A 13,278-nucleotide genomic window follows, 5' to 3' on the forward strand; every position below is an offset into this window, starting at 1 on the left:
AAAACTTTCTCTGCCACCAGTGATTTCTCATTCACAGACATGCCCAAACCCTCTTCTAGTCTGAGGGCAGCAGAAGCTCAGGATCCTCTGGTAGCAGGCAGATACATGGACTGGGCTGGGATGAGATGGAGGTTTGCTTCAGGCTCTCATCAATTCACCAGACCTAGAGGCAGGCCCTCACTAGGCCTGCAGCTCCCCTAACCAGAAAAGAAGCATTTCATACGATTATTTCCTGAAAAGCCACCCTACATTGCTTCTTTCCACTTTTAGTTCTCAGAGGTGGCTTTCCTAGCTGCTCTGAAGAATATACCTCTGTTTTACTTGGAGCCACCTCAGCTTAAACACTTATGATCTTGTTGAATCAGCCCTATGTTTGGCAAAGCCAAGGTCCCCAGACCCACACCCCAGGGTATAAATAACTCCTTTTGCTGCTTCAAGGAGGCTTTGAATTAAACCCTGCCCATCCAAGGCCACTCTGCCCATCCCTGCCACCACCCGTTTTCTGGGTTCCTGCTTCAGCAGCCCCCAGCGCTTATACACTGGGTTGCTCAAGGAGCAGCTAGCCTGTTTGATCACTTGAAAAAGTGAGGCAATTTAAGATCGTCTTTAGGTGCTGCATTGACAATACTCGGGAAGAGCCTGCCTGAGTGAACTGTGGGCACAAGGGCAGGGAGAGTGGGGAAAGAAGTGGGTATTTGAAAGGAGGATGAGAGGGGCTGGGAATCCCACTCAAGCATATGCCAAGATAATGGCAATACTGTGTGGTGGATCAAAGTGGGTCTTAGAACCTTCCTGGCCTTTTAAAAAAATTATTATTTCTGGTTTTTTATCTTTCACTAACTACTTTTTCTCTCTTTCCTCATCTGTAAAATGGGTTGTTGTAAGGTTTAACTGGAATCACGCGTGTAACGCGCTTAGTACGGTGCCTGGTACTTGGAAAGCACTCAATTAATGTTTGCTATTATCTGTATCGCTCCATTCCCGGAGTAATTGGGGTGCTGGAAGAAGGCACCCAATCTGATATCCTCCCAGCCCCCAAGCTAAATGGCTCACTAGGGAGGATGATGGGACAATACTGTGCAGAAAGCCCAGGGGTGGTGGCCCTGGGGAGGGACTCTTGGAGCCCCAGGTGACCTCTCCGCCCAGGCGCCCGCCCTCCCCAGCTGTGGGCGGCGGAGCAGCGGGCGGAGGCGGTGGCCGAGCGCTCCACTAGGCCTCCGCGTCGGCGGGCGGGCGGGGCTCCACGCCTAAGCGTCCTGGGCGGGCAATATAGCTGCTCTGCGGAGGCACTAGTCCGCGGGGGCAGCGCGGCGGGCGGGGGCCGAGACCCACAGATCGGAGCAGCAGGCACCGGGCGGCGCGGAGCAGGGCGAGCGCCATGAGCAGCAAATACGACGTGGTCGTGGTGGGGGGCGGCATCTCAGGTCAGTTGCGGCTGCGCGCCCTCCTTCCTCCGCCCGCGCTTGGTCAGGTGGCCGCCTGGGGAGGCGCGCGGGGAGGCCGTGGGGGCGGGGGCTGCTCCTAAGAGCCCCGGACTGTCCGTGCAAGGGCGAGGATCTAGCGGGTCCCGAGCGCCGTGCACAGAACCCTCTCTCGGGGGAAGGATTTGGTGCGCCCTTGGACAGAAGCCGGGGGCTGGAAATCTGTTGAAGGTCTGGGACCAGAGTTTGAACTTTTCCCCCGGAAGGCTGCCAAGCCTGCGCTGGCTATAATTTTCCAAGCTAGGGGAAAGGGGGTGGGCAGGCGAGAGACTCCTACGGTGGGGTGGCGCGAAGGTCAGTTATTTGCCCCAAGCGAGTGTCATTTGCTCCAGCCTGACGTGGACACTCCGCACCCTCGCTTGGAGCTGGCATGCATCAAACATACTGTTATCCTGGCACCAGGAAAACGACCTTGAACAGCTCGCGGTTCAGAAAGAAGGAGTTGGACCCCGGGGCCATCGATTGCCGGAGACCCTCCTGTCCCTGATTCTTTGTGGTTCTGTGATTGTCATGGGTCTACCTGGGGCTGCAGGGCCTTCTTGGCAAATGTCTTTTCTCCCATCCTCTCCCCCACACTCCTGCTCCCTCCCCCGACAACGAAGGTAGGGTGGCCAAGCTGCCCAGTGGGCTAGGGCGGAGAAACTTGGCTCTCTGGCGTAGCCCATATTTGGCAGGGATAGGGACAGAGACTACCCTCTCAGACACGGGAGGAGCTTTGCCCTCGGCAGGGGCCCCCAAAGACAGAAGCCAGGAGGGATGGGGTCAGTGGGGGGACCCACCCTCTGAGGGGGGTCAGGTGGGTCATATGGGATGGCGTCAGTGGGAATAAGCAAAACTCTCAGAACAGCCTGTTTAACAGACTTCCGGGGGTGCTTTGGCCAAACACTCAGGGCCTCCTGCTGCTTGAGCAGGATGTCTGCTTCAGACATCTCCAAAACTCATGGATCTGTTGGCTAAGACTTGCCCTAACCAGATCTTAGGAGCAGGGATCAGCCTTGCTCCCGTGAGGCAGGCAGGACAGAGAGGCTCCTACTCTCCCGTGCCTGGTGAGGAAGCCAAGGCGTTGGATGTTGGGGGCTGACCCTGGTCCTGTGCTGCTCCTTCCACTCCAGCCCTCCTCACCTTTGGGCCAGATCTCAGGCTACCTCTTCTGTCTCGCTCGCCCTCCTGAGCTCACCCACACTGGGCTCTGTGCCTGCACTGCAGTGTGCAGCACTGGGTGCTGCAGCCACATAGATGCATAAGCACAACAACGTGCTGTGGGGGGCCGAGGCTATAGAGATTCAGTTTTCTTTCAGTATTTTTGACATCTTCTCTCCGAGAGGAGCTTGGACTTAAAAACATATCTACGTAGGTGTTTTAGAAAATATTACTAAGTGCTTTTGATGTTGCCTTGCACAGTACCCCATTTTATGGAAGCTGAAGTTTCTCCTTCCAGGCGCGCAAAGTCCTTATCTTCCCCAACGTATGTCCAATGGGTTCAGATTCTTCTATTTTCCCTCTTTATTTTGCCCTTTCTGATTCATACTCCAAACCTTCAAGCTCACTCAAATTATTCATGTTAGACTCATACAGGAGGGGTAGATAGGGCTTTAGGTATTTTTACAAGCAATGGTGAACCTCTACATTCACCCCCAAACTCTCAAAACATGGGACTGATGAGTAGATCTGCCTTTTCTCAAGAATATTACATGGAATAGGCATTGTTCTAAAAACCAAGCAAGCAGGGTTCCAAGGCCTGACTCAATTGCTTATCTGCTACATGAGGATAACATCAATTAGTCATAGCTAGGTTACAGGGTCATTGTGAAGGGCAAGTGAAACAATGTGTGAGAAAATAGCTTTGCGAAGTGTGACAGTTTACTCAAAAATTTTACTCATTTATTCAAACAATGGGCATTAGGGAAGACTGTGGTAGGGAATGCAAAAATGGATCACACTGTTCTTGCCCTGGAAGATTTGTCAATCCAGGAAGGGAGATGAGATACCCAAACAAAGACAATACAAGGTAGAAAGTGTTAAGTGCCACAAGAGTGATTCATTCATTAATTCATTATTTATTTATTTATTTATTTTTTCCCCCAAAGCCCCAGTAGATAGTTGTATGTCATAGCTGCACGTCCTTCTAGTTGCTGTATGCGGCCTCAGCATGGCCGGAGAAGCAGTGAGTCTGTATGTGCCCAGGATCCGAACCCGGGCCGCCAGCAGCGGAGCGGAGCATGCGCACTTAACCACTAAACCATGGGGCTGGCCCCACATTAATTCATTATTCATTTATTCAGTGAACATTTACTTCCTGTCCCACATCCTATCCCAAAGGGAATAAAAGATGAATTATACAGGGCTGTTGTCCCTGGGGCACTCACAAGCTGATGTGGGAGGCAGAGTCATGAACAATTAATACTAATGAACTGTGATAGATGCTTTAGTAGTGCATGCACAATGTTCTAGAGAAGGTGATTGGAGAGAATGTCAGTCACTGCCTGAGAAAATCTGGGCAGACTTCACAGAGGAGGTGACATTTGAAGTTAGGTCTTAAAGGATGAATATGAATTCACCAGGAGGCTAGATGAAGAAAGTATTTTAAGCTAAAGAACAGCTTATATAAAATCACAAATATGTGAAAAAACACAGTAGTGTGCTTAGGTAACCTTAAGAACTTCGGTGTGGAGAGTTGGGGGTCTGGTGGGAGACCTAGTTACAAAGGTCAGTTGGGGTGAATTGTGGGGAGCCTTGTATGTTATCCTCAAAAGGTTTAGTTCCTCTGTGGTCAATGAGTGGCCACTGAAGATTTTTCATTCACAGACCGACATGTGTCAAGTGACAGGAATATGGTGATGGTGTTAGCAAAGAGAGGGATGTGAAGGAGAGGAAGAGCAAGGTTGGGGGAAAGATGGGGCATCTAGAGTTGGAGGAGCCGGGAGGACATCCAGGGAGAGATGTCTAGCAGTTGGAAATGCAGGGAAGAAGTTGGGCTTACAGATGTGTGTGACAGAGAAGTTTTATTTAAAGCCACTGAAGTAAATGAAATGACCCAAACCAAGAGTGTAGAGAGGAGAGGACGTCCAGGCCAGAACTGGAAGAGAAGGTACTTACCTTCTCCACAAGGAGGAAGATATTTCAGTCATTCTCCGTAGTTTGAGGAGACAGGTGAGGAAACTGAGAAACTGAAAAACACTTAGTAAAGCTCAGATCTTAGCTCAGGTGTTGTTTCTCAGGGCTGCCTTCCCGAATCCCCCCAAATTGGATTAGATGCTTAACTCTCCTCTGCCACCTTGTTCTTTTCCATGCATTTTTAATTGTTCACTTATTAGTGTAATTGCTCATTCAATATCTTTCTCCTCCACTAGGCTGTAAGCCTCTGGAGCCTGAGGAGGTGTCTCTTTTCCTCCCTAGAGAACTCCCAACCCCCAGCTCTAGAGCTCTCCCTGGCCCCGTTAGCACTCAATAAATGTGTTGGATTAATGAACTTTAACTTTACACCAACAAAGTAGCAATCGATTGGATTTGAAATTCACATCCATATACTACCAACCCTTTTGCATTTCATGCCAAATCACATTGAGAATGGGAAAAGTAGTAAAATCAGAATTCTAGAATTAGTAGGTGACTGACACAATGATTTATGTTTAAACGTGTCTGAATTTGACTCTGGTTTTTAAACTTTGTTAATTATTAAACTTGGGACATTCTGGTAATTCTCTGATAGTTTTTAAAGCTGTCAGCAAATTTTAATCGCTCTCTTTGGGATAAACAGATGTATCAGGTCTATAGTGGGTTAATATATAACTTTCTTTTTTAATGTTTGAAAAATTCTAAGGCAGCTGTAGAATAGCTTTTTAGAAATGTGTGTGGTATATAAATGCATATCTACTGAAATCTCTTTCACCCAAGGAGCAGGTCATCTCTGGAGACTTGGCAGGGTAATGGCATTTCCCACGTGGAGCTGGACAGCAGCACATTGCTTCTCAGTTTTAGTGTTTGGGCTGATGCAACCATGGAAACTATCTTTTGCAGTTCTGGAATGGCTCTTGCTCAATCTTCAAAATAAAAGCTAAAAAAGGGAAACTCCAAGCAGAAAGGAGAAAGTTTTTACCAGGCTTGAGAGAGGATATTCGACCATCTGAGGGTGGCAGGCCATTGGCTGAGATCCTGAAAGAGTGGGAACCAGTCTTCCAAATTGTAACCAACACCTGCCAGGTGATCTGTGTGGTTAGGAGAGTGAGCTGCAGGCTGGTGGGACAGGCCTGGGCAGGGGGCGTCAGAGATGACCCACAAAGGATCATGAGTTGAGGGACGCGGTAGGCAGATGTGGCCTGTGTGTTAATAGCAAAGCGTCCTCCTCACCTTTGATGAAGAAAGATGGAGAACTTCCCTGGACTCCTGTAACCCACCTGAATGTTCTAAATAATAATTGTATACAAGTGCTTGGAAATTGGTACATCCCAGTTGAGAAGAGGATATAGAGGCAGTATGGCAAATTAAAACAATATATGCTTTAACATCAAACAGACTCATTATGTATCCCATTTCCTACACTTAACCTATTAAAAGTTCCATCACCTCTCTGTTCTTCAGCTGCCTCATCTGTAAAATGAGACTCCTAATGCCTTTATGGCGGGGGGGCGGGGTTTGCTAGGATTAGAAAGAATGCACATGAAGGACTGTACACAGTGGTCATTATGGCTTCAGCTTGTACCTTTGGAAAATATATTCTTATTTAACCTCTAGGGTTTTTCAATATATGGGAGCAGAAGCAGGTATTTCTGTGTCATCACTTTTTCCTCTTCACCAACCAATTATTTTTCTTGCTGTGAGGCTTTTATAAGGTGGCAACAGGATGCAAGGTTGGACCTGCCTGGTTTCAGCCTCGTCCTGCCCCACCCCATCCCTTTATGCCCTCCTGCGAGGGGCCTGAGGAGCTCAGCCTCACCCTGGCTCTGGGACCCACCGTGTTCCTCATCAGGAGACATATTGGAGCCTGGCTGTTATTCTGATTCTGACCTGGTCCTCATTTCAGCCACATGACTCCTGTCTTAATTATAATAAATCAAAAATGTATTAATAATAAATTATAATATTTATTTAATAACATTACTTAATAATAATAAATAATAAAAAGAGCTAGCATATTGAGTGCTGCCTACATTCTGGGCAAAGTGTCAGGAGCTTGACTTCTCACAGCAATTCTGTGAGGGTTTAGAATGACAAAGTCCTGTTCTTTCTGCTTGATTCTAATACCTGGGACACATTGGTGGGAGGGTCCTGCTTGGTGAACTGTGTGGGCAGAGCCAGGTGCCACCAGAGCACAATTTCTAGGTCTTTGTATATCCTCAGAAGTCACCAGGGCACGTTTAAGGCTTGGCTCAGCCATTATCAATGGCAACAATTTCCTTCTCCTCTGGCTGGGTGTTGAGGTCTAGGCTCCCTGTCATACAGGGGCAGTGGTAGAGCATAGAGGTTAAGATCATGGCATCTACCCTGGTTCCACCGCTAACTAGCTGTGCCAGCTTAAGCAAAATTGGTAACCTTTCTGTGCTTTAGTTTTCTTATCTGGAAAATAGGGATAATAATGGTATCTACTTCAAAAAGTGGTGGAGAGGATTGAAAGAGAAAATGTATGTAAAGTGCTTGGAATGAGGGTTGGCATCTGGCGAGCCTGCCAGTGTTAATCAGGCTGACAAAATGGTCACTAACCACTAGTGGATCTGAAGTGCCAATGTTCCAGCTGACTCTACTGCCAAACTTTGGGCTGAGGAAGTGACTAGTGACTGTATATATACATGTACTAACACGCACGCACACACAAGCACACACACACAATATTATCCTGTAACGGGGATGCTGCTTCCCAGCCCTACTTTCTTGGCTTGTATATGATTTACTAACTCAGATGATGCAAGAGAGCCAGCAGCTCAATTTAAAGAAAAAGCTTAAACTCTAATTAATTTTTAATATATATTTAAGAGATAAATATGTCAGATATTCTAAACAATGTAGAACACATTTGTATATGAAGACTTCTAATTCATTTGGTGCCCGGCAGATGTTAATATTAGGATCACCTCACTGTTACTCAATTTAGCATTCGTTTTCATGTTTAATTTCTTCTGCTCCCAGTGAAAATATCATTATGGGGGAAGCTAGTTCCAGTTTCTTAACCTTTGCTCATTATCGGAGCAGCCATTTCCTCTGTAACAATAACTGAGAATTCATTTGATATGTTTTGTTCACATTCACATGGCTACAAAGACACATGCAATGAGAGGATTTTAGTAAAGTGGTTACCTTGTGCAACTGATATGTGTGTCATCAAAGTTTGTTCTAAAATACTACAGCTTATAACTGAAAGCAACTGTTTTAATGATTCCTGCATTTTTTTTTTTTTGTGAGGAAGATCAGCCCTGAGCTAACATCCATGCCAATCCTCCTCTTTTTGCTGAGGAAGACCGGCCCTGAGCTAACATCTATTGCCAATCCTCCTCCTTTTTTCCCTTTTTCTCCCCAAAGCCCCAGTAGATAGTTGTATGTCATAGTTGCACATCCTTCTAGTTGCTGTGTATGGGACGCCGCCTCAGCATGGCTGGACAAGTGGTGCGTCGTGTGCTCCCGGGATCCGACCCGGGCCGCCAGTAGCGGAATGTGCTCACTTAACCACTAAGCCACGGGGCCGGCCCCTGATTCCTGCATTTTTGACAATAAATACGCAGGTGGCCTCTGGGTCAAATTTATCCTATGAACTTGAAGAGATAATTTAGTTTCTAATTTACTTCTCTAGCATTCTGGACCTCAGGAGCATTTCAATGCTCCATTGACATAGTGAAGTCCGTATAATGTTTCAGTGTCAAGCATTATTTCTCCAGATATCATTAATGACAACTAGTATGTTATCATCAAATTCTATGTTAGTACATTTCTTTATTCCTGTGAAGATTCAAACTGTATACGCATATGCACTTGACTGATGTACATTGAATTAGAACTTCTACAGTTTAAATAATATTTAAAATTAGTGAATGTTAAATTATTACATGTGACAAAGTCATAGTATAATGGCAGGTGTCAGTCAGCACCTGGGACAAATGAAATGTGTACAGTTGCCTGTGACCCCGTGTAAGAGCTACCACTAACTTCAGTTTCATCTTTGGATTTGATGGCCATTATACTTACAGTCTTAACAGAGCTCCATGGGTATCTCTATTACTACATCTCATTTACCATGTTTAATTTAAATTACCTGTTTAAGCATCTTTGGACCCTCACCTGACTATAGACTGCTCATAGTAAGGGCCTTTGTATGATTTATCTCTCTATTTCTGGTGTTTACCAAGGAACCCAGCCCACTCTAGTCCCAACAAATTGAATTAAATTGATAGAATCCCTTGGTAAGGATCATGGTTCTTTTCAGGCTTTGGACCCAGAGAAGGCAAGCTCCATAAGCAGAAACCTATTGAAAGAATAGAGCTAACCTATCACTCCCTGGAGGAAGCGGGATAATGCAAAAGTTAAATGCAAAGACTCTGGGAGCCTAGGGATTGGGTTCAAATCCTGCCTGTGTCTCTCACGGTGTAGCTTGAGCTAGTTACCTGCTTCCTCAGCTTCCAGATCCTCACTTACAAAGTGGAGTGATGGTCCTGGGGCTAACTCCCAGAATGCTCAATAAATGTTAGCTCTGCTATTTTTACAAGTCAACAGGCAGTACTTAACTGAGAGGATCCTGGAAATGTACAAGATTGAATACTCTTTTTTATTTGTTTGCTGAGGAAGATTCGCCCTGAGCTAACATCTCTGCCAATCTTCCTCTATTTTGTATGTAGGTCACCGCCAGAGCATGGCTGCTGATGAGTGGTGTAGGTCCATGCCTGGGAACTGAACCTGGGCCGCCGAAGTTGAGCACACCGAATTTAACCACTAGGCCATGGGGCTGGCCCCTTGAATACTCTTTAAGTCCAAAAAAATGAGCCAAATTGAGAGCCCATGTTCAGAATAAGTGTTTTTATCCCCATAACAGAATGCTTTGGAGATTTGCTCAGGTTTAACATGCAGCATTACCATTATTCAAGGGCCCCAAGTTTGTTAGGCTTAGCTTTTTAGTAATGTCTCTGTGTAAAAGTCATTATTTCCCTTAATAATGGCATAAAATTCTTTCCTGACTTTGAACATCCAAATCACATAAACTTTTTCTGAGCTAAAAAAATGTTTGCTTTATGAGAATCATTGGTGAGTGAAGATGGAAGCGTATTTAGAGTTTTACCTAAATAGTGTGAGAACACTTGGTTTTCAGTCCAAGGAAAAGCAGACCAAGAGAGGCCAAAGGTCTGACTCCAGGCCTCATAGTCACTTCTTTTGAATAAAATTACTGCCCTGGGGGATGAACCCTCAGCTTTAGGAGGAAGTGCAATTGCAACAAGAACCTGACCAAATGGTGCTGGGTGGAAGGTAAAAATCACTAGTACTTCAAATGCATTGTTTCTACTTTCACATTCAGAAAATTAGATCCATCCTCAGCCTCGTTGGTTAAGTCAGTAAACAAAGGTACTATAGAAAACCAAGTCCCAGTAAGCAATGTTCTAAAGTCAGCAGGTGTTTATTTACTGAAGAGAGGTACAGAAGAAGAGTAAGACCAAGCCAGCCCTGATGACCTAATGGTTAAAGTTCAACGTGCTCCACTTTAGCAGCCTGGGTTCGCTTCCCAGTCGCGGAGCCACACCACTCATCTGTCAGTTGCCATGCTGTGGCAGTGGCTCACATAGAAGAACTAGAAGGACCTACAACTAGAATATAAAACTATGTACTGGGGCTATGGGGGAGAAAGAAAAAAAAGAGTAAGATTGGCAACAGATGTTAGTTCAGGGCGACTCTTTCCCAGCAAAAAAAAAAAAAAAAAAGAGTAAGACCAAGTTCTTACCTTCAGGAAACTTAAAATGCAGCTGGAGACACAAGACCAGCACATACAAGCAAAAAGGAATGCTTAAAAGTACATAATTGAGCTCTGTACTGTGGGACCCAAGGGCTAAATTAGATAGAAGAAATCACTGTAAGACCCGAGGGGTTGGAAAAGGTCTCATTAAGGGAGTGGAATTGGAAGGTCCTGAAGAACAGTCAAGGTTTGGGTAGGTAGAGAAGAAGAGGCAGGCTTTAAAGATGGGAGGAATAATATAAATCATAGGGCCTCAGGCTCCAGTTAACAGGTGATATTTCTATGTATAGGAAGGTAAAAAGTGCAGCAAGGCTAGAGTAATAGGATGAGGAGAGATGGGTAATAAAGTTAGTAGAAGGAGGGCAGGATCAACCAATGGGACATTGAAAAGCACAATGAGCAGTTAGGTTTTTCTGTGTTTGGAAATAGGGAGCCACTGAATTCATGCTGTAAAGATAAGGTGGGCAATTGTGTGCTGATAGGTGAGGAGGGCAACCCTAGAGCCAGGGAACCCAAGAGCTGGGTAGAAATTCAGGAACAGGTTGAGAGATGATCAGCTGATTAAATGAATTGGGTTATCCCATGCAGGGTGCAAGAGAAAGGAGGAGAAGGGAGGCAAGAATGGGAAGGAGGTCTTCGAAGGTACACTTTCCTTTCTTCTATTTTGCTGAGAGTCTACCCAGAAAGGGAGTATCACAAAAAAATAATTAGTATTTTCCCTCTGAAGTTTTATAATTGGAATTGAAGGACTTGACTGTATTTAGATTTTTCTTTTTTTATAAAATCAAGAGATTTTCTTCCCGAGGGCTGTGACTCAGCTTACTAAATGACAGATATACATCTTGGGCAATTTAAAACACAAAGTGCATAGTTCATCCTATTTGTTATATAAAAGTTGTCATTGAAACCTGTTGTGTGAGAAAGAGGGTGCAATCAGAAAGCATCTTTGGGTAGATCTGACCTTTCAAATGTTAGTCATGTTACCATAGTCTCCATTTAACGGCATCTTAACTGTCATATCCTGGTTAATTTCCACTTGATGTTGAAAGTTTAAGCTCTTGGTCTTATGTTAGTCAGCTCTTACCTAGGCCATTTTTCATTCTGGCCTCATCATCATCATCATCAACACTTATCAGAATTGCACACTGATAAAGGTGTCCTCCTTAGATTTATCTGCTCTACTTCTAGCCTAAATCATCCTCCCTTTTGGTTTACTTCCCAAACATTTCCAATGATTCTTTTATATTGAATTTGGATTCCTGACTTCATCTTTTGGAGACAGAGCAACATTTTATTCCTGTGATCCAAATTGTGTTTCTTTCTTAAATTGTGTCCTTATAATTATGTGTTTTTAATTTTATCTCATTTCTTTGGATTATTTTCCAGTTTTCTACATTAAAGCAACAAGCAATTTGGAAGAGCTTTCGTTATGCAACAGGGCCTCTTTTTCAGATAACTTAGCATAAAGTGAAGAATTAATAACCAAATTAATTAGTAACCAAAATTATCTCAAAAAACTTTAAGAAGAAAGGCCACTGATATAAATGAAAGGTGAAATTGATACCGAACCTCTTAATCTCAAGTTTGTGTGCCTGATGCGCAGCAAGCCAGACACTGAAACATCGGTACTTGGAGATGGAGAAAGGCCCCATTCCAGTTGACCAAGACAAGAAGGTGGGAGCAGGGGTTCACTCAAATCCACCTTAACCAGAGCAAAAAGCAGGGGGGTTTTATAGAGCTGAGGAGCTGAGGAGAAACAAAGGGGTCACTCCTGATAAGCCCCTGGGCAATCTGCAAAGGCTGCTGGGGGCCAGCCATCTGGTGATCACAACCTCCCTGAAGGCATTCTCTTTCTTCTGCAAAACAAACCCACAAATCCTCGAGACCCGACACCCAAGTCACCCCTCAAGTTAAACAACAAAACAGCAAATTGACAAGATTCATCTATGTCTGTTTTAGGAACAAGGTCAAAAGGCAATCATGTTCTTATTGAATATCTATAGTAACCCTCAGGTACCTGGCTTCAAAGTCACATTCCTTCATGGTGATTTACAGTTTAAGGAATGTTTTTAGCTAGGTGGGAACATTTTCTAGTAATGTGAATTGCAGAAATAATACATATTGTGAAAATCTGTAAATTACAGAAAAGGGGAAAAGAAAATGAAAATCATCTGTAATTGAACCCCACAAAAACCTAACCACTATTACTATTGCCACCTATATTTTCTTTTTGCAAACCATCTATCATATTTACCATACTCATTGGTAGCTCTTTTAAAATAAATAATAACATATTATGAATATTTCACCATCTTAAATGCTGTTCTTGCATACGATCTTGATAACTTTCTATTACTTCATATGATTGTATTCAGTTTATTTGACCAATCTCCTATTGCTAAACATTTGTGTTATTTTCAAATTTCTGCTATTTTAAAGCTATTGTGAATATCCTTATACCTAAACCATTGTGCATAATTCTGATTATTTCTTTGGGAAATTCCTAGAAATAAATGTTGGGAATCCTTTGAAGGCATTTAATAATTATTGCAAAATTGTCATCCCAAGAAAGTTTCACGAATTTACTTTATGGTAGAATTTTAATAATGGGCTTCTTAGTTACTTCATTAGGACACCAATATTTTTCCCCACTCTGGCACAATACAGAGAAAACCATGGTTCTTCACTGGTTCTTAGTTGTAATTTAATGAAATTGTAGGTACTAGAAATTACAAATATCTTCAGTTTTGTAAAATTTCAGTTGTGGCAGATAAATTTTGCTCTTTACAACATGCAGCAAACTGGTTTTTACATTTAATGCTTTTTGCCTACCATTATTTACTAGGAACATATATTTTTTGATACTACATTTAAATT

The 13,278-nt window shown here is 43.9% G+C and overlaps 1 protein-coding gene across 1 annotated transcript in view; it reads left to right on the top strand.

Annotated features, from left to right (window-relative positions):
• Positions 1-1,278: 1,278 nt before the first annotated feature.
• The window catches only part of MAOB (monoamine oxidase B), a 111,181-nt gene continuing 99,181 nt past the window's right edge, over positions 1,279-13,278 (top strand). The window contains exon 1 of the mRNA XM_004435014.3: positions 1,279-1,424. Within this exon, the coding sequence (XP_004435071.1) occupies positions 1,379-1,424 (46 nt within the window). The 5' untranslated portion in view covers positions 1,279-1,378. The remainder of the gene's footprint in view (positions 1,425-13,278) is intronic.

The sequence above is a fragment of the Ceratotherium simum genome, chromosome X (genome assembly GCF_057802395.1).
Source record: "Ceratotherium simum simum isolate JZ-2026a chromosome X, ASM5780239v1, whole genome shotgun sequence".
NCBI classification, from domain to species: domain Eukaryota; kingdom Metazoa; phylum Chordata; class Mammalia; order Perissodactyla; family Rhinocerotidae; genus Ceratotherium; species Ceratotherium simum.